At 56.8% G+C, this 20496-nt stretch overlaps 7 protein-coding genes across 7 annotated transcripts; 5 read left to right on the forward strand and 2 right to left on the reverse strand.

Moving 5' to 3' along the window:
- Window positions 1–1544: 1544 nt before the first annotated feature.
- B0T15DRAFT_164023 (uncharacterized protein) lies at window positions 1545–4514 on the forward strand. Its single transcript, XM_062862142.1, has 3 exons — window positions 1545–2199; window positions 2277–2506; window positions 2631–4514. The coding sequence occupies exons 1-3, from the start codon at window positions 1629–1631 to the stop codon at window positions 4275–4277; spliced, it is 2448 nt and encodes an 815-aa protein (XP_062722859.1). The 5' UTR covers window positions 1545–1628; the 3' UTR covers window positions 4278–4514.
- A 155-nt stretch (window positions 4515–4669) lies between these two features.
- B0T15DRAFT_529141 (TAP42-like protein) lies at window positions 4670–6114 on the reverse strand. Its single transcript, XM_062869084.1, has one exon. The coding sequence runs from the start codon at window positions 5873–5875 to the stop codon at window positions 4751–4753; it is 1125 nt and encodes a 374-aa protein (XP_062722860.1). The 5' UTR covers window positions 5876–6114; the 3' UTR covers window positions 4670–4750.
- On the forward strand, window positions 6115–7665 carry B0T15DRAFT_529142 (uncharacterized protein). Its single transcript, XM_062869085.1, has 2 exons — window positions 6115–6511; window positions 6579–7665. Exons 1-2 carry the CDS (start codon window positions 6397–6399, stop codon window positions 7349–7351), a joined length of 888 nt encoding a protein of 295 aa, XP_062722861.1. The 5' UTR covers window positions 6115–6396; the 3' UTR covers window positions 7352–7665.
- A 3-nt stretch (window positions 7666–7668) lies between these two features.
- B0T15DRAFT_529144 (uncharacterized protein) lies at window positions 7669–13076 on the forward strand. The gene is made up of 4 exons (XM_062869086.1): window positions 7669–8444; window positions 8505–9577; window positions 9631–11211; window positions 11266–13076. Exons 1-4 carry the CDS (start codon window positions 7991–7993, stop codon window positions 12886–12888), a joined length of 4731 nt encoding a protein of 1576 aa, XP_062722862.1. The 5' UTR covers window positions 7669–7990; the 3' UTR covers window positions 12889–13076.
- A 1911-nt stretch (window positions 13077–14987) lies between these two features.
- B0T15DRAFT_164150 (uncharacterized protein) lies at window positions 14988–15954 on the forward strand. Its single transcript, XM_062862143.1, has one exon. It carries the CDS (start codon window positions 15161–15163, stop codon window positions 15836–15838), a length of 678 nt encoding a protein of 225 aa, XP_062722863.1. The 5' UTR covers window positions 14988–15160; the 3' UTR covers window positions 15839–15954.
- On the forward strand, window positions 15955–19041 carry B0T15DRAFT_164151 (uncharacterized protein). The gene is made up of 3 exons (XM_062862144.1): window positions 15955–16181; window positions 16238–17410; window positions 17467–19041. The coding sequence occupies exons 1-3, from the start codon at window positions 16070–16072 to the stop codon at window positions 18777–18779; spliced, it is 2598 nt and encodes an 865-aa protein (XP_062722864.1). The 5' UTR covers window positions 15955–16069; the 3' UTR covers window positions 18780–19041.
- B0T15DRAFT_529150 (uncharacterized protein) lies at window positions 18938–20495 on the reverse strand. Its single transcript, XM_062869087.1, has one exon. The coding sequence runs from the start codon at window positions 20104–20106 to the stop codon at window positions 19303–19305; it is 804 nt and encodes a 267-aa protein (XP_062722865.1). The 5' UTR covers window positions 20107–20495; the 3' UTR covers window positions 18938–19302.
- Window position 20496: the final 1 nt, after the last annotated feature.

Genomic DNA, 20496 nt, shown 5'->3' on the forward strand with positions numbered 1-20496 from the left:
TTAGCTCGTCATTTAAAATGCCCGCTTCCTGGGAGAAAGTTGCGGGGGCCGTTCAGAACGGTCAGCCGGCGCTCCTCTCATCGTCGAGCTCGTCGAGTCCGCCGCTACATAGCTGAGCTAGCTTGTCCAAATAACTGGGTCGGCAACAGCAAGTGGCACGCGACCATGTCGCACAATCCATTGAGATCGTGGACAGGGGCGGGTCTTTCGCCTGGCCACTCGGGTGCGCTTTGTGGGGCTAGCCTCCGCCATAGCCCATGTGGCTCTTCCCGTCGCGGCCTAGAACACGCTGAAGCGCGGGGCTGGAGAGCTGGAGATGGTGGGTCCGACAGCTGAATACCTAATAAGCGACGCCGTCGCACATCCATCCATGGATGGACACTTCCACAACAGGCACGCAGACCCAATTCCAGGCTGCCAGCGGGATAAATCTGATGGTTCATCCAACAAGCGCTGTAACGTGTCAAGTTTGGCAAAGTACAGATATTGAATCTTCCATCCACATCGACACATGGAAATGTTTTTTCGTCCAACCAGTCCAACTTGATTCACTGGCTGACTGGGTGCCCTGATTAACTCATCATCTCTATTCCAATACCTACCTACCATGGATCTCAAGCTTCTGTGCTAGTTAAGGTGGGTAGTGCATCCTCAACTGGTCCTTCAAGCAACTTCCTCTAGCTAATAAATTCTAATACAGTACGAAGTACAGGTACTCCTACCGCGCGGGCAGTCATTGGGATGCACTTTCTGAGTTCCGTCCGTACTAGAGAATCCGTCATAGGATTCGATCCCTGGGGCATTGTCTAAGTATACCTTATATAGGGGCGTGTCTATCTGCCCGTCGAGGGCACAAATGGGGTCTTTCTGAATCAAAAATCATGGTCACGTATGCTCCCTTACTAAACATATCCTGCTGGTTTTGCCCCCTAAGGTATCCTAAGCTGATACTGTATGTAGTGCTTATGGGACGGGAGTGCCTTGTATTGCGGGTAGCTCGGCCCGCCCAGCACTGTGACTGCAGATCCAGCCAACCTGCCGAACTGACGAGGTTGTTGATTGGATCGCCAACTGCCTTGCCTTGTCCATCAAATCCAAGACATTACCAACCATCTGACCAAGCACTCCAGGCAGCTCCGTGGCGCAGCCTTATGGCGGGCAATAATGAAAGACTCATCAACCCGTCTTGGGCAGTTTGTGACTTGACAGAACAAAAGTGTTGCCGTCGATTGTTTGCGTGCAAAAAGCGTGGCCTCGACAAGCCCGGATCGTTTGCTCTTGTTTCACCTTATCTCACTTCACTTACCGGCACCGGGCATTATTTCATGCAGGCTTATTACTCCCGTCACTCTGCGTGCCAACCCAGCGCCGAACACACTGCTCCGCGGTTGGTGGGTCTAGCAAGGCTCCGGTTCTGCCTTGCTCCTCGGCCGCGTGCCGTTCCGGACGGTGACTACTAGTACTTCCGTCTTAGGGCAGGTCCCTAGCTGCCCCGGTCTCCGCCAGGCCCTCCTCGCCTTGCGCCCCCGCCTTCGCAATCTGTTCTCAGCATCGCGAAGCGGGTCCTTTGGCATAGCTTCTGAGTTTGGAACTTCTTGTTCCCGGATACGGCACCCGCAATCATCACCATGAGTGTCTCGTTCACACCGGATGCATCAGGTACGCCGCTGGCCCCGGACGCCATAACTTCACTGGCCATGCACACCCACTTTGCGGAATTGGCGTCTCTGAGGAGGAACCCGATCGTCGGTGACCACCACGGCTCGGTATTGGCGGTTGTGACCTTTCCTAAGGCCAGCGATTCCGCTCGCGCGTGCGACGGGGGTTTGTGGCAGGACGTCCAAATCCGCATGAGCTACGACAAGCTCATAAAGTTAGGCTCGAAGAAAATCGAGGGCATGTTCAGCCCCAGGGCCCAGGCACGCTTCCGTAGGCGACTCGGCTTCGAGCAGCACCTGCCCGCCGGAGTCGACTATGTCCTCGATTTCACGCCCCCCTCGGAAGGCCCCGAACTGGCCGGCCTCACGGCAGCGCTCTGGCTGCCCAGCTTGGTGAAGATCTGGTTTCTGGCGGGGCAGTACGAGCCTGACTTGACTGTTGAGGCCGGCTGGATCCTAGGCGCGGGACGCCCCTTGGCTGATAAGCCAGTGGGTGCGATGTTGGTCCTCGGCCACGACGATGTCTGCAAGCGTGGTTCATGTAAGAATCGATCTGGACTGGGACTTCTCCATACATACTAGTGGTATAGGTCCGCTGACCGGTCATTTTCATTCCAGGCTACATTGATGTCTCGGAGTGGCAGACAAAGCCTGAGCTACACGGCATCGTCGACGACAGCCACATACCTCCCTGGCGCAAAGTCGAGGATTACTGCCCAGTCCGGCATCGTGTTGCCATTGTCAGAGTTCTCAAGGCTATCAACGGCGACACACTTGTCCTGAATTCGGCTGTGCGTATATGGACGGTCGCCCAAGTTGCCATATCCCTCGAGGTGCCGCAGGTGGTTGTAAGTCGTCCCAAGCCCTCTCAGCTACTGTGTATGTACCTAGAATCTAAAGAAAACGAAAAGAGAAAAAGAAAAAAAAAAGAGAAAAAAGGAGAAGAAAAAATAGCCCACTAACACTACCCAGCGCGATCCAGTTACGCAGTGGCTCATTGCGCCGCCCAACACGAAATTTGTCGAGATCTGTCCGGAGAAGGCATTCCAACTGGCATACGCCCTGAAGATCCCAAGCGTCCTCATCGCTGCCTTCAGGATTCTCGTCAACGAGCTCGCCGTGGACTATGCTTCCTCAGATCCCTGGCCTCGCCGTCCAGAGCTGACTTGGACCCAACGGCGCCGGGACGACTACGGCGACTACCCTTCCGACCCGGTTGAGTATGCAAGTCGCGCATTCGCCGAGCGCATGGCTGGACAGCTTAAGATACTCCAACAGTCTGACGACGTCTTCCGCCGCCTCCCACGCCCCATCCCGGAGTGGGATAAGCTGGAATATTACGGCAGCATCATCCGCTCCTCTGGGCCCAGCGCCCTTCTGGACGCCCACACGAACCTCACCTCGGCTTTGCTCGTCGCCTTCCGTGGCTGGATCGAGCAGGCCCTCAACATGGAGAACTTATCGGGCGAGTCTTCCCGTCTCGTTGCTGTCCAGAGGAAGCACTACATCTCCGATGCTGAGTGTACTCCGATCGAGGACCTCTACCGACGTCTCAACCCGGCCCAGAAGGTGCTCACCCCCTTCTTCTGGGACCACCTCATGCGCGCCGAGCCTCACTCTAGTTTTGTGAACAGGATCTGCGCCGGTCACCAGCTGAGGACCTACGCGCGAAACTTCAACGTAAAGCTCAAGCTCACGAACCTCATGCCCGAGTCTGCATCCTTCCAGAACTCCGCCGATCACAACAACTACTACCCGGCCACAGACGATTCCCACCCCTTCCACCAAAGGACCGACCGAGTATGGAGTCTCCCCGACGAACCAAATCTCGGGTTCAACCTGGACAAGTTCTACAACGAGCTGCATTCCTCGCTCCAGGCGCTCTGCCGTGGCTTCCTGTACCGCGACCGCGACAACGAGAGCGGCATCCCCTTCTTCCTCTCCGACCACCTCCTCCTCTGCCTCGACGAGTCCGAGCTGAACTACCTGCCCATCTGGGCCGACGGACTGGACGACGGATCCGGCGGCGTCTTCCAGGACGCCATCCCGGAAGCCGAGATGGGGCCGAGCGAGCCCGGGCCGGGTTACCACACTGGATACACGGTAGCAGGCGCGCAGACGGACGATGCTGCTGTCTCCGACTCCTCCGAGGCGGATTACGGTACCATCCTGGAGCACGATGTCTCGACGAATAATGCGCCCCGGTCGGACTTTGGTATGGCGGCGGCGGCGGCGGCGCTTGCGCTGGAGTCAGCACACGACGACGGGGACGACGCCCAGAGTGCTACCGTAGGTAGGAGCATCGCCGTCCAGCGGAGCAGCAATAGCCGCAGCGTTGCCACGCCCTCCGGATCGCTTGCCACGGACGAGGATGGCATGTACGCCGACGCGCGGTATGCGCAGCCCGCGGCGCATCAGCCGCAGGGGCAGGCGATCGAGCAGTATGTGAATGGGGTAGAGGCGGATCATGGGGCTGCTGCTGCTGCTACAACAAGCCAAGATAGGGACGGTCACGGGGTGGACCTAGACCTGGAGTCAGATGAGGAGATGGATTGGCGCTCGGACGGGAGCTCGACGCTGGATGGGTTTGAGGAAGTTGATGCTCAGGAGGCGCAGTAAGGGGTTTTGTCTCTTGAGGGTTGATCGGTTGCGCCACTGTTGTTCGCAAACCTTTAGCGACTAAGTGCGGATGGCAAGAAAAGAGAAGAGGCCAGAGGGAGCACCTGGATGATGGCGTTCTGGGCGGCGCAACATGTCAAGGTTTGGTCGGTGCTTTCCCCTATCTTCTTTCGTCCTCTCCTTTCACATGCCAAGTCCTTCCATGTTCCTTTTTGTGTCGTTTCTTGTCTTGTTTCGGGGCCTCAGGAGCGTCAGCAAAAAGGCATGAGGCGGATAGAGACACGCGAATCTTAGGCATGTACTGGAATGCAATGTATGGGTAGGGCTATGTAGCATGACCAAAGCAATGAATCGCTAGAGCGATAAGATCACCAATACAGTTTGTTGTATTACGCAGCGTCGTCTGGTGGTGTAATCTGTATGTATGTACAAGGACGGGAAGGCGGTGCTTCATACTTCGTGTGCACCCACCCCTACCCCCTATTCAGCGTATTCCCGCTGCCCCTGGGATTCGCCTCGACAAACTCATCCCACTCCCTCGCCTTCATCGTCTCGGCGTCCGCCTTCTCAATATCATCCTCGTCCGGCTCGGGTCTGTGCCAGCTCGCCTCGCCGCCACCCTCAATGATGCCACCCCGCCGCCTCTCCTCCTCCAGATACTCGTCGATCGTCATGGTCGGCAGGTTGTGGCCCGGCCGGAACACCCCCTTGGCCAGCTCCTGCCTGGTGTTCACTAAGGTGAACGGCTGCAGCGGCTTCCCTTGCTTGGACAACAGCGGCCCGCCGGGCAGGTTGGTGGCAGCGCGCAGCGGCTGGTCGAGCCGGTCGCTGTAGTCGTTGTTGTCACCTAACCCGCCAGCCGTGGGCCGCTGTCGCCGGCGCGCGTCTTCTAGCTCTTGTGGATTGGGACCCCCTCGTGAGGGCGGCTCGGGTGGTGGTGCGAGCGCCAAGATCTCCCACTCCCGGTTCAGGGCCTCGAGCGCCTGGAAGGCCATGTGCGTGCTGTACTCGGCGTGCGCGAGGTGCACTTCCCGCACGGCGTCCTCGTCCCCGCTCTCGCCTTCGGCTCCGTACTCTGGCCTGCCGCGCAGGAATTCGAGTCTTGAGCGGAGCTCCTTTTCGGCTCGGAAGTTTGCGATCTTGGCATCGCGCCGCGCGGCCGGGTCTGAGGTCGAGGTCATGCTGAAGGTGGTGGGCGAGTCGGTGTACTGCTCGAGGAGCTTCTTGTACTTGGCTGGTAGCAGACCATAGCTGTCGAGTAGGTGAAGGTAGCGCTCATAGGCGTCGCGGGCTGCTGATAGTATGCGCTTGCGCTCCTGCGGCGACGAGGAGGGCAGCTTTTGGGTAAGTTCGGCGAGGTGGAAGTTTGCGAGGAGAAATGGCAGGTCCGCGGTTGCTATGTCCTCGAGGGATTCATTTGGACTAAAGACGGAAAGCGCGCTGATCAGGCCAAGGCAGTCTTGGTACAGTTTCACCGCCGAGGAAACGGTGTCAGTGTACTCTGAAGAGTTGGGGTTGAACGGGGTTTGCTCCAGGGTAACGCGCTTTGATTCCGCATCGGCGAATAGGGCCCTGAGGGAGCGGGGTTCGTCGTCCATAGCTCTATGCTTCGATGAATTGTTCTAGCCGGGGGGAAGTCGCAATTACTAGGATAGTCTGTAATGCGGAACCACAATTCTTCTCCTTTCCATCGATAGCATCTGTTTTCAAACTCGGGCTGAGTTACCACGGCTGCCCCTCATGCCGATCTTATCTAATCGTACCTTAGTCACTTAGAGTATAGCGGGGTTTGTAGAGCAATTCCTATAGTGTAGTACCACCCCCGCTGCATATCACCCCCGACGCTACTGTTCTTATTCATTCAGTCTCCTCTCCACAATGTTGACCGAAGCAGGATGCCAGAGCTCTCACAGCCCTAACTTGACAGAAACATGGCCGGTGATGTCTGGCTGCCGGTGTCACCAAACCGTGGATGACCGTGTAAGCCAATTGGCCCGCCATGATGTTGAGTGGGGCTCCCGACAGGCGAAATTGTTCGACTCATTGGTCGTCCAATGACTGAGTCTCTGGCGATCATAAGTTCATCTCATACGATGCTGCTCGTCCTTCCCAGGTTTCCATGAACACCAGCCTCCGCCGCTTGTTTTTGGTTCCTGCACTCGCCCGAAGAACCAGATTCTTGAGCCCAAGAAGAATGTCGCTTCACCCAACCCAAGACGGCGCTAAGCTGATTTGTAAGTTCACGGTTGAGCGCCAAACAGCTCCCGGTGATTATCACTCAACCTTGCTCACCGCACCAAGTCGCCCCCGCGGGCACATCTAGGCATCTCGAGATTCCTACCGGTCCCAGCCACGTAGATGCAGGACAATTTCTCAAAACGGAGCATCGTGGTGGCCTGAAACGAAGCGACCTAAACCCAGAGGATCCCATTGCCCAGTTCCACGCCTGGTTCAATGAAGCGTCCGAGCCGGGTTCCGGGGTCTCGCATCCGGAGACTTGCACACTGTCCACGGCGCAGTTACCGTCTGGCCGTGTCTCGGCACGCGTGGTGTACATGAAGGAGCTAGACGCCAAGGGGTTCGTCATCTACAGCAACTTTGGCACCAGCGGCAAAGCGAGGGACTTGTTTGGCACCGAGGACGGATCGAGCACGGGCAACCCGTGGGCGTCGCTGGTCTTCTGGTGGGAATCGTTGGAGCGGCAGGTCAGGGTCGAAGGGAAGGCCTCAAGGATTCCGGCTGCTGAGAGCCAGGCGTACTTCGACACCCGTGTTCGCGGAAGCAGGATTGGGGCGTGGTCGAGTCGGCAGAGCGCCGTGTTGCGGCCTGACACGAGTATCGACGGTGACGACGGCCGGGCGACGTTAGATCGCTGGGTGAAGGAAACCGAGGCCATGTTCGAAGGCGCCGAGCAGATCCCAGTACCTGACTTCTGGGGCGGCCTCAGAATCGTGCCGGAGCGTATAGAGTTCTGGCAAGGTCGGCAGAACCGGTTGCATGATCGATTTGTGTATGATCGTGTGGATGGGGAAGATGGAGCTGGCAAATGGTCGCTGGAGAGGTTGAGTCCATGATTTGGCCTTCATCAAAGCTCTTACAGATTCTGGAAGAACAAAAGACCATCCCCATAGCCACTGAGTCCGGTGCCCGAGTGACGGGGTACAGAATTGCATCAAGCAGCCCGAGACTCTGCTCAGGTTCGGATGTTCTCCCTTTTCCTCACTCACCCCTCGAGGTTCTTTACTCGAACTCTTTGCATTCTCCGCCAATCCGCAGCATGACCCAAAGCTCTGAAACGCTCAATGTGAATCTCTTGCAACTAAACAGCAACAGGGCATGCGCGTAAAGTCACCTCCCAACTTTGCTGATCTCTTCATTTCCAACTGACACAAATACACCTGCGGTATTCTGAGCAAGCTCCATTGCTCAACCCAAACAACAGAGAAACAGATCCCACGTTAGGTAAGGTACCTTAGGTTGGCTTGACTTCCGCTACAATCTGCGCACCACCCCACAGCTCCTTCCTCACCCAAACATGGCTGCATTCGTTTGCATTCCCATGCTAGTAGTATTCTGAATCAAAATTCTCAAACTCATCCAGGTGATTCTCAGCCTCTTCAACTTCACTAAGGCTTACCAGGCTTTTCTTTCCTGCGCCATTCTACTTTCACACACTCGAATCACACCATCACAACACAACCCCGGCAACCGCAATGATGGACGCGGAAATGGAAATGGAAGGGCCTTCTATGGTTCACTCACCGTATCAGAACTCACTTCTCGACGGTGACTTGATGGACATCGGCGGCGACGTGATTGACCTCGACCAGCCGGCTCCAATCAAGGATGAGTCGACCGATGCTGACGAAACCGATAAAGAAGAGGAGGAATATGAACCCAAGAAACTGCTTGTCAACCCCCCGTCCAAGCGGCGCAAGATCTCCGAGAGGCGGCGGGCAGACAACGCCGCATTCGACTTGTGGATTGAGGAAAACCAGAAGAACCTCTCAACGGGCTTGAACAAATTCGTCATTGAGGACGACAGGCCGTTCCAGTCTTGGGTCAGGGATTTTGAGAACAAACGCATCATCGCAAACCCCCGCGACTATCAACTCGAACTCTATGAGCGAGCCAAGACACAAAACACGATTGCGGTTCTCGATACTGGCGAGATTTTTCAATGTCCTATTGTTCATGGTTAAGACTCGACTAACCTTTCTGCTGCAGGTTCCGGCAAGACGCTAATCGCTGCCCTTCTCCTCCGATGGACGATCCAGAACGAGTTGGAGGACCGGTCCAAAGGACTTCCCAAGCGCGTCGCCTTCTTCCTCGTTGACAAGGTGGCCCTCGTGTTCCAGCAACATGCAGTGCTGGCCTGTAACCTGGACTACCCCGTGGAGAAGTTCTGCGGTGATATGGTGGAAGAAGTCTCCTCCAAACAGTTCTGGGACGACATCTTTGCCAACAACATGGCCATCGTCTGCACGGCTGAGATCCTCTACCAATGTCTCCACCACTCCTACATCCGGATGGACCAGATCAATCTGCTGGTCTTCGACGAGGCTCACCACACCAAGAAGAACCATCCCTATGCCCGTATCATCAAGGATTTCTACGTCGAGGTCAAGGACGAAAAAAAGAGGCCCCGCATCTTCGGCATGACAGCCTCGCCCGTCGATGCCCAGATCAACCCGAAGATTGCTACGGCGGAGCTTGAAGGCCTCCTTCACAGCCAGATCGCCACCGTTGCTGACACGGCCGCCATGTATCAGAACACAGGGAAGCTGAAGCGCGAGTTGCTGGTCCAGTATGAGAGGAGGTGCCCAGACTGGGAGACAGAGCTCAACCAGGCTCTGAAGGAGCTTGTTGGTGGCTATCCAGTATTCAAAAAGCCGTTCGCCTTCACTGACACTGCGGCTGCGGAGCTTGGCCCCTGGTGCGCTGACCGTTACTGGGAGCTTTTCTTTCGATCAGACGACGTAATAAAGCTGGAGGCCAGGGCTGAGAGGGAACTCCTTCGTGAGTCTGCGTACCACCAGGCCATGGATGAGCACATCGATAAGGTGCGCCAAGCGCATGAGTTGGTGAAGAAGCATAACTTCGCCCGACCAAGTCTTCGCCGGGATATGCTGTCTTCCAAAGTCATCCAACTTTACAGGATCCTACGAGATCAATTCAACAGCGTCGACCACAACCGGCGATGCATCGTGTTTGTGAGGCAGAGGAACGTCGCCACGCTCCTAGCCGACCTGCTGCAACAGCCAGAGATGAAGATCCCGGGTCTTGAGCCCGGTGTACTGGTACGTCGTGAAAGAACACTGGCTCGGAAGAGACAACCACTGACAAGGTACAGGTCGGAGGAGGCCGCCCGGAGGCGAGCTGGGACCACTCCAAGGTCACCTACCGTGAGCAGGTGCTCACCATCATCAAGTTCAAGAAGGGTGAGCTGAACTGCCTCTTCGCCACATCTGTTGCCGAGGAGGGCCTCGACATCCCAGACTGCAACGTCGTCATCAGATACGACCTCAATCACACCCTGATCCAGTACATCCAGTCCCGTGGGAGAGCGCGCCAGGAAAGTTCAGTGTACATCCACCTGGCTGAAAAGGGCAATGTGGACCACTACAGGAAGCTGTATGAGAACATACAGAGCGAAGAAATCCTGCGGCGGTTCTGCGAGGCCGTCCCGGAGGACAGAAAGCTGACGGGGAACCACTTCAACATGGACTACTTCCTACGCAAGGAGAAGGATCAACGGCAGTACACAGTCCCCGAGACCGGGGCAAAGCTCAACTACAAGCAGAGCCTGATATGCTTGGCCGCCTTTGTGGCCTCGCTGCCGCACCCGCTAGAGGTCGTCAACCCGACTCCCGAGTACCTTGTCGTTTCTGTTCCCGGAGGCTTCCAATGCGAGGTGATGCTGCCGGAATCGTCTCCGATCAGGAGTGCAACCGGACGAGTGCACCTGAGCAAGGCAGTCGCCAAATGCTCGGCTGCCTTTGAGATGTGCCTCCAGCTGATCAAGGGCAAGTACCTGGATCAGCATCTGCGGCCCATCTTCACCAAGCAGCTGCCCGCGATGCGCAACGCCCGGCTCGCCGTGAGCTCCAAGAAGAAGGGCCAGTACCACATGAGGATTAAACCCGAGATATGGTCGACGGTGGGCGAGCCCACGGAACTCTACGTCGTGGCTCTGACATTGGCGAACCCGGCCGCACTTAGTCACCGCTCCTCGCCAGTCTTGCTACTAACCCGTCAACCGCTTCCGCAAGTTGCTGCGTTCCCGCTTTTCTTCGGACCAGACCGCTCGTCCATGGTGAACTGCATCCTCGTCCCTGGGTGCATTCGTTCCGACGAGACGTGTCCCATCCAGGCACTGACGGCGTACACATTGACGATCTTCAGGGATGTTTTCAGCAAACAATACGAAGCCACCGCGGCTCAACTGCCCTACTTCCTTGCCCCGACAGTCAAAGGCCATGCCTTCGACTTCACGTCAGTTCCTGACCCGAGTCAGCTTGTGGACTGGGCGGCGGTGAGATCCGTCTTTGAGAACGAGCGCATCACCTACACCTTCAGCGAGCCAGATGACTTTTTCAGAGACAAATATGTTACCGATCCGTACGACGGGTCCCGGAAGTTCTTCCTTCGTGGACGCCGTCCCGAGATGAAGGCGACGGATCCCGTACCTGACGGTGTCGTCGCCCCGGGTCACCGGGCCTGGGTTACAGTATGCGAAGCGCACGACATTCTGGATTACAGTCTTAGCGCGTGGTCGAAGTCACGGGCCTCGATACATCTCCGGGCAGATCAGCCGGTTGTCGAGGCAGAACTACTCCCCATCCGCCGCAACCTCTTGGATGACAACATCAAGGAGCGAGACCTGGAGCCGAAGCAGTGCTTCCTCGTGCTGGAGCCGCTGAGAATTTCACCTGTTAAGTTGGCTGCCGCAAGGATCTGTGAGAACGCAAAGCTGACACAAGGGTAGCTGTCGACGGACGTGGTAGCCATGGCCTACAACTTCCCCGCCATCATTCACCGTATCGATTCGAACCTCGTTGCGGTCGATGCCTGCAGAAAGCTGAGTCTGAACATCCGCCCGGACCTCGCGCTTGAGGCCTTCACCAAAGATAGCGACAACACGGACGAGCATGACGTCGAGCAGATCAACTTTCAGGGGGGCATGGGCAACAACTACGAGCGACTCGAGTTTCTCGGCGACTGCTTCCTCAAGATGGCGACCACGATCTCCATTTTCACACTCATCCCGGACAAGGCCGAGTTCGAGTACCACGTCGAGCGCATGCTGCTGATTTGCAACCGCAACCTCTTCAACAACGCGCTCGAGATCAAGCTAGAAGAGTACATCCGCTCCATGGCCTTTGACCGGCGGAGCTGGTACCCCGAGGGCCTAACGCTCAAAAGGGGCAAGCGCAATGATACTAGTCATCGCCAGCACGTCCTTGCCGACAAGACCATTGCCGACGTCTGCGAGGCGCTCATCGGCGCGGCCTACCTGACTGCGCAGGAGCAGGACAAGAACAGCTTCGATCTGGCCGTCCAAGCTGTCACGATCATGGTCAGGGACAAGAACCATGCCATGACGTCGTATAAGGACTACTACGCTGCCTACGTCAAGCCCGCATGGCAGACATGCCCGTCCAACTCGGCGCAGCTTGACATGGCCTCCCGTTTCCACGCGCGCATGGGCTACTCTTTCAAACACCCGCGGCTTCTCCGCGTGGCCTTCCAGCACCCGACATATCCCACTGTCTACGAAAAGCTGCCGTCATATCAACGCCTCGAGTTCCTGGGTGACGCGCTTCTCGACATGGCCTGCGTCGAATTCCTGTTCTACGGCTTCCCCGGCGCCGACCCGCAGTGGCTGACGGAGCACAAGATGGCCATGGTGTCCAACCAGTTCCTCGGCTGCGTTGCCGTCCAGCTGGGCTTTCACAAGGCTATTAACTACTGCTCCCCGTCGATCCAGAAGGAGATCACCGAGTACGTCGCCGAGATCGAGGAGGCGCTCCAGAGCGCCAAGGAGGACGCGGTGCGGCAGGGCGGAACCGAGGACGACTTCGCGCGCGACTTTTGGGTGCACTGCTCGCGCCCGCCCAAGTGCCTGCCGGACGTGGTCGAGGCCTATGTCGGCGCCGTGTTTGTCGACAGCGAGTACGACTTTGGCCAGGTCCGGCAGTTCTTCACCGCGCACATCCGCCCCTTCTTCGAGGACATGCGGCTCTACGATACCTTTGCCAACAAGCACCCCGTCACCTTCCTCGCGGCTGTTATGCAGCAGCGCCTGCGGTGCGGCGAGTGGCGGCTGCTGGTCAAGGAGCTGCCGGCCGTCGGGGAGGACGGGGACGTGATGATGGGCATCATCAGCGCGCCGCAAGTCGTGTGCGCTGTCCGGGTGCATGGGCGAACGCTTGCCCACGCCGTGTCGGCGAGCAGTCGGTACGGCAAGGTGGCGGCTGCGAAGAAGGCGCTGCAGATTCTGGAGGGGATGGAGGTGGATGAGTTCCGGAGGGAGTATGGGTGCGCTTGCGCGCTGGATGGCGGGCCCCTTGAGGATGTTGATATTGCTGCGCATGCGTCGGCAATTTAGGGGGCCGCCCAGGCATTGGGGAACATGTAGAGAAGGAGTCGTGGGGAGGGGGGCCCGCTGGTTTACAGTGCAGTTACGATGATTTTCGGGATTTTTTCTGTGTTACGCTATGCGGTGCATTGCAGACAAGACACTTACTAGGCCATTATTCTTTGGAGTTGGGTGGTAATTCTCGCGATGGATTCGCATCTAATCAGATCATAATCCTAGTACTAGTCTTTCCCTCGGTGTGCTCCCTTGTGTGAGTGACTTTTGACGGCACGTATCCTCCCAATCTCGCATCTTATTCACACCGTCGGTCTCAAGCACAAGCTCTCAGTATGGTAATGGTTCATCTTCTGGGTGACTTAGTCTTAACATGTATTGTACAGTACACGGGTAGGTTGGCCGGTTGGGTCAAGTTGACATCAGGGCCCCCGAGCTGTGACTCCGATGCAAATGAGCATTTATTAGGGGCCCGTCGGAAGTTCACCAAGATTCCAAGACAGCATATGCGCGTTGTTCATGCAACGTCGGGATGACGGAATGAGTTGGAGGCTTCAAGACCGGCCTCATAGCCGCATCCGGGTTTGCATCCCTCGGTACCGCCATGTCCTCCCACCAGCTCGAAAAGGACCCGACCAACCCGCAGGCCACCCAGTTCACCAAGATGGGGCTACGCTATGCCAGCTCTGCGCTGCTTACCATCTTGGGCTTGGGGTACGCGCTGCGGTTTCTGCCGAGGTATTCGCAACAGAAGAGGAGGGTCTTCCTCGACGGGTCCTTAGCGTGCAGCCTTGTGTGTTGGGCATGCGGCCAGGATCACCAAATCGCCCTCGGATATAGATTGGGGGAGCATGGCGGCACCTGGGCCAACCATGTTAGGCAGAGTCTGTCAGGAAAAGCTCCCACTGTGTACAGTATATATATGCGCTCTCTCCGATGGCGGACCACGAATGAAGAGGTTAGATATTTCCCCGAGTTTGTCTCGAACTTCGCTTGAAGCCTAGGGTGCTCTGTAAGGACTGACCTTGGCGAAATCTGGGATGATGGGAAAAAGGAAGTGCGATGGAACGATTGTCTGTACTGACGCAGCGAGTGTCTGTAGTGATGTAGAGATAATATATACTAACAGGAAGAAGTCTATACCGAGGTAAAGTATGTCTGTCGTGACTGTTGCATTGCTTTATAGTACCGTAGTACATACCGTACTAATATCTTTTCTGGCCTTTCTATCTGCCTTCGCCTTGAAAGTCAGCTTTCGGAAGCACATACCTCAGGTAGCCTCTCTGTCACTAATAATAAAGAGGGACCGGAGGCGGATGGATGAACCGTAGATGTCTGAAATGCTCGAAGACCGAACTCATTAAACACCCCTGTACTTGTAGCACTTGCAGATATGGTGCCGAGGCGGAAGCGATGCAGTCTGCGAACCGCCTTCCTGTGCCGTCATACTGGTAAGATTGAGCTGCAAAAGCCCGACACCGACTCTCCGTTTGCACTCTATTAACGACGGGAGCTGCGTTTGAGTTGTCGGTTCGCCAGGCACTGACTACAGAATCCCAGCCCTCCGAACTCGCTGGTTGCAATCTTGTCTCATTCAGTTGTCTGCAGTGGTAAGAGCTTGAATATCCGAGTGTGTAGTTTCCATTATTGTCTTACACCTCGAGCGATTTCACTCCGGAGCTTATGCAGACAAACGGGGTACTGCGATATCACCACATTGGAGGAGGCGTCGAATTCATCACTTCTAGCGTGGAGAGTTGAAGTCGGAGCACCCTGGAAAGATCTTCCCCCAATGTAACCCTGAGATCTGCCCGATCGCCAGGGGAAAGCCCCTGTGATCGACGGCCAGGGGGAAAGATGCCAAGCGGACACTTGCCCCACCCATGATCGTGGCGCCGGCCTCTTGGCGGTTGCAGAAAGACAAGGACCGCCATGTTGACTGTTGAGGTGCAAACGGTTTTGCTCGGGTTCAATCAGCCAAACAGAAATCTCCGATCGATGCGCATAAAATCAGTCTAACGTTAACGATTTCTTCTTGAACCAGTCCTGAAGCCTCGCCGGCCGCAATGGAAATGCAGTGCAAACGGAGCAGCCGAGACTCCGCGAATGAATGTCTCGGTCTCACTAGCGCTAGGTTGTTCAACAGTCATCCGCAGCTGGCCATCCGCTCCTTCCATGTGCTTCATGCACGCCGCAGACCTGCACACCTGCACACGGGACCTTCAGGAGCGTGCCCAGAACTTGTCAAACATGACTCGACTCAACCCCGCAGACGCACAAACAAACCATGTCTTTGGGACACAAACAGGAGGCCAATTGCCAATCACCGTCTGAAGCCTATGTACACAGTAACTGCAGCAGAAATCGGCAAGGAGATCCGATGTTTGCTTTTGCCCCGTCAAACGGCTCCGTTGCCATGACTCTTCCTGAATCCTGTGACGCCCACACGCCCACCCGCCGTTTGTGCTCCCGTCTCCCGGACCCCGCACGCAGCCTCGGACCTGCAGAAGCAGAGACGAGTTGTGCGGCGGAGTCGAGACTTTCTGATAGGTCCAAAGCGGCTAGGGACCATGCTGTAGCCGGGCTCAGCAAGGCAACATCCCGGCGCAGACGGAGACGGAGGTCCTTCACACGATCTTCACTTATTAGCTGGCTGCTGTGGGAATCCGGCCTCTGGTCGACGGATAGCTACTTGCCCTGTCGGGTACATACGAAGGGCCGGAACAGCCTCCGTCAAAAAATGCCCCCTGCTTGCAGGGTATGCGGTTCCGAAGTTAGGTGTTGGCATGGCAAAAATGGACAGGGGTGGTATGTACAATACACTTCCCGTTCCTGGGCTGTCGTTGCTTGTCCCACCATCTCATTATGCAGCGCCAGCCAGATGCAGCCAGATGGAGATGCCTACCCCAATATGGGGCTTAGGCCCTCGGGTTCCCGTCTCATCTGTCTTTTATATTTCAGTTGAGCCATCCTTGTTCACCTGAAGGGCTCGCCTTGTCCATCTCCATTCCCCCCTAAAAGACCTCATCCCCTTTGACGCCGAGCCTTCTTACAACAGCTGCTATTCCTCAAGTGCAGTTGCTCCGGTGCTCCCGAGCTACAGGACGGCGGATCGGACCTAGGTGGACCCCTTGACTTGAAACGACAAAATCTTGGTTGATTCTCCGAGCCAGCCGATGGCAGCTTGCCCATCACGATGGGCCTGCTCGACTTCTTTTCTCGAAAAGCCGGCAACAAGGGCAAGACGAACGTCGCCCTGAAACCCCCGGTCTGCGACTCTGCCGCCGCGAGATCACTTCCTGCTCCAGGTAAGGGATTTCAGGACGAACTGCATTGGTGAGCTGGTTATGCTTACACCCCCAAGCTGGCGACCACAAGCCCGCCCGCCGCCCATATTATGTTGGCACTCTCCAAGGAGGGCGTCCCGACTTCACTCAGTCGCAGCTCTCCTTTGATACGGTCTCCGAGGACGAGCGGTCAGCACCGGCCCCACGGGTACCAGTCTTTCCAGGGGAAAGTGTTGAGCGGCCAAGCACGGCACCAGGCACTCGCCCACCGAGCACACTGTTCCGACACTGCGACCTGCGGGAGAAGACTGATGGTAGGAGGAGGGGCCCCCCGTTATCTTTGCGCATGGCAAGACCAGAAACTCCCGCTGCAGGGTTTCGGCCGGGCTCACGCGGCTCCATCGCCACGCCCGCGAATGTGTTTCGCCGAGGCTCGGAACAATCCGGCGCTCCTTCCCTCCGGAGCGCTGGCGGCAAGACATTCAAGGACATCCTCGACGCTCAATCCGAAATCAGACCAGCCGACTTCAGGGAGAGGGTGAGGGCAGCTGGGACGAGAGATTACGGCGAGGATGTGGCAGAAAGGAATCTGAGCCGAACCGGGCCTGATATCGCAGCGGATCACGTCCGGACCTTCCAGGCAGACATTGGGATAGAGCCCCTTCGTTCTTCCAGCCAGCAGAACCTCCACGGGCACATGTCTCCAGAGACCTCTCTGCTCCTTAGTTCAGAAACGGGCAGGAGGGAAGCTGTTGAGCGCCGCCGGTCATTCAGCACGTTTATTCATCTTAGCTCAGACCACAGTTGGAAATCACCGAGCGCCCTCCGTCTACCTGAGGTCGCGCCAGCCCCTGCGGTACGTACTGAGAGGCTTCCACGAGACTCCGTGGAACTGGCAAAGAAGAGAGCAGACGCATCCGCGACAGAACATGTCATCGGTTATGGCTCGCCGCCGAAGGCCGCAGCTCTTCACTCGGCCACCCGCTCGCGCCGTTCATCAACCGTCGCTTCTGCCGCTTCTGTCGCTCGCAAGCATCACAGCCTATACACCCTACGCTCGTCGGTTTCGTCGTCTGTCCTCAGTCGCGATACCATGATCCACCCGACCCCTTTATCATATCCACATAGAGCAATTCCTCGGCATCAAGCGGACCAAGAGCTCGCAGAGGATTCGACTGGCAGCGTACATTCCATGCTCTCTGAGGACAATGATGGTTTACAGATAGACCCTCCTTCAGTTGAGACAATGTGTTAGTGGGTGCTTCTCACTTAGGATTCACAACCTTGCTAACATGCTTGCTTCCAGTCACCACGACTCAACGCACAAACTTTACATTTGGAGACGGGGAAGCAGTCCCACCTCCTTCCTCTCAAAACTGTCCCCTGTTCTCAAACCCCAAAGACCCCTACGACACGAGCATCACCTTACCAGACAGAACCATGGGGCGTACCGCATCTCTTCGAACCCGCAGAAACCGCCCCTTGTCCACTTCATCTGACGCGCCCACTGCCACGGACAGCTTCGTCACCGCAGCCTCCCACCCGTTCCACAGCCCTCCTCCATCCCTCGGCACGGCGGATACATTGGTCGACCTCGACGCCAGCGTCGGCGCCGCCTCTCCTCGACCAAAGACCCCCGGTTCCATCCACCACGGTGACATGATCTATGTCTATTCCAACTCAAAATCCCGCCTCGAACGTGGGAAGGGACAGGACCGCGGTAAAAGCCCAGAGACAGTTGATACGTTCAACATAGATGACTACCTCTCCACAGACACAGAAGCCGATTCTGTAGCAACAACCCCGAACCGCCGTCCCACGGCCGAGGGCGAGGAAGACCTCCTATTCAACGATGCAGGCTACGGCGCTAGCGGGATGCAGTTACCCGGTCTGCCCGATCCATTCCCCGTCTCTCCCTCATTTTTTTCAGCGGATGCAAATGAAGAGGGAGTGATAAAGGACGGCGGTGATGATAAGATCAACCTGCTGTATATGGCTCGCTTGTATGGCTTGGAAGCCGGGTACTGGGACTACGGGATTGGAGTCAGGAGCGATGAGTCTCTTGTCGGCACTAGGGAGCACAGGTTGATGGATGAACAGTGTGAGAGGCGGAGGAGGACGAGGAGATTCGTGCTTGATACCGCGGCTGATGACGAGGACGAGTCTCGGTCTGGGCCGGAATGGGATTTAGGTTGGCGAGGGAGAGAACGAAGGGTTGGTTTGGGACTCGGGAGGGAGGTGGATGATGATGACGACGACGGGTATGATGCGGATTTCATTGATGACAACTGGGAGGAGCACGTGGAGGGAGAACAACGGCGATCGCCTCGACAGCACATGAGAAAGCGAACGAGGAGATTGTCTGCTCTATACCGGGTGGATGACGACCAAATGAACGAGGAGCAAAGTCGGATAAATCAATCTTGGTCGCAACAGGATGCCCGACCGGAACAGCAGCAGAGTGACACAGCAGCGGAGGTCGCGGACAAAGTCGATATCGCGGATGCTGCGAGGCTAAGAAAGGAGGCAAAGAGGGCTAGGAGGCTAGCGGGGATGCCATCTTTGGCCAGGCTACGTCGACAGGCGAGGATGTCGATGCCGGAGCTGCGTCTTGAATGAAATGGGTGGAAGAAAGGGGAACGATACTATGTTTAATATGCGTGAGGTAAACCTTTGTTTTGGAAACATGGGGGATAAACTGAGACATCGGTGGCTTTCGACGGCGTTTAGACGGAATACAAGGACCGGGGGTGGGGGTGTGGGGGCGGTCTTCGGCAGGGCGGTCATAAGGAAGCGAGGAGGATAACGGGGTATGGATGAGCCAAAGATATACGGCTCTGATACCTCGATAATGTGAGCTATCTCAAGTGAGTGGCCCTGGAACGGCTAGTTCTGGACACTTGCCCACCCACTACACTGTCCCAAGTTTAATGGGAACAGGTCGACATGTTGTACTGTACTGATCAAATCCACGAGTTGGATTGCACATCACCAAATCTCGTATTTTTACAGCCACTCAAGATGGCTCTTCAATTGCTATGCTCACCTTATTAGGCGAATGTACGCGCACCATCCAGTCCGGTACAGCTCAAGCCATCCTTATATAGGTGATGATCACCCGTCCATGACGTTCGAATCCGGCCTACTCCAGGCTCCCCGCCAACGCAACACAGCTAAACCTCAGATCCGCCGCCTCGCGCTCCAAGAACTTTAGCGGCCCTAACGCCAACGCCTTCTCGCTCAGCACATCCTCCGAGTCCTCGAGCTCCCCCCTCCTCAACGGGCCCTTCCGCCGCCCATCCATCTCCCACAACGCCCCATCCTTCCCTTTGACAAAGCACACATAATGCAGATCCACATCGTCCTGCGCATCCGGCGCGGTGGTGTCCCCCTGCGTGGCGACGCTCTTATGCGCGCTGGCCAGCTCCTCGTTGGTCTCGATAAGCCGCGCCCTCGCGACAGGAGCCAACGGCTCCGCACTCCGGATCAACCTCTCCAGCAACGACCCCCCCTGCACAAAATCCCTCGCCGGCCCGTTGCTCGCGGCATGCAAGAGCCCGATCATCCCGCACGCGTTGCGCACCGTCTGCCGGTACCACACCACGGGCTCCCGGTCCCCGCGCCCGGAGTATTCGGACTGCAGCGAGTCCTCGGCAAGACGGTGTGATTCATATGCGGCCGAGACGGGGAAGACCAGGAGTAGGGCCAGCGCGGGGCGCGGGATGAAGGACAGCAGGGTCGGGTCGGTCAGCGAGTATACGTCGTGCATGGCCAGCGCTGGGGAAAGGCCCAGTTGGTGGAGGAGGTCGGTCAGCAGGACCGGGTTGGCTTCGAGCGGGATGAAGGCTCGTGCTGTGGACGGGGGGTCGGCGGAGGTCGAGGTGGAGGATGTGCTTGTGGTCGTGGTTGCTGCCGGTAGTGATACCGGGTCGTTGCTTGTGGACATCTTGGTAGGTTTCTCTCGTGTTTTCGGTCTGCGTCGGCCGGTTACAGTGCGAAGCAGGTAGCTGCGCGGTAGGTAAAAAGGTTTGCTGTGGTTGAGCAGTGATGTGGGCTTGTCGGCTGGGACTTGGCGGTTATTAGGCCTTTCGAACCTGGTGGACTGGTTGCGTCGTGTTAACGAGGCCAGAGGAATGGAGGGGCGGCTGCCACTTGCTGCCGCGGGGCAATGACTTCATCGATGGCCGAGGGTTGCCATCTGGTTGCTACGGAATAGCAAATATAGGGTTAGGGTCATGATTAAGTCGGCACACGTTGGCAATTCCCCGATTCGGCAAAACGAAAACAACTGAATGGGGCAGAGGGGAAGGGGTAAAGAGAACCGGAAAGGAAAAGG

This window comes from Chaetomium strumarium (genome assembly GCF_033439665.1).
Source record: "Chaetomium strumarium strain CBS 333.67 chromosome Unknown B0T15scaffold_3, whole genome shotgun sequence".
NCBI lineage: Eukaryota > Fungi > Ascomycota > Sordariomycetes > Sordariales > Chaetomiaceae > Chaetomium > Chaetomium strumarium.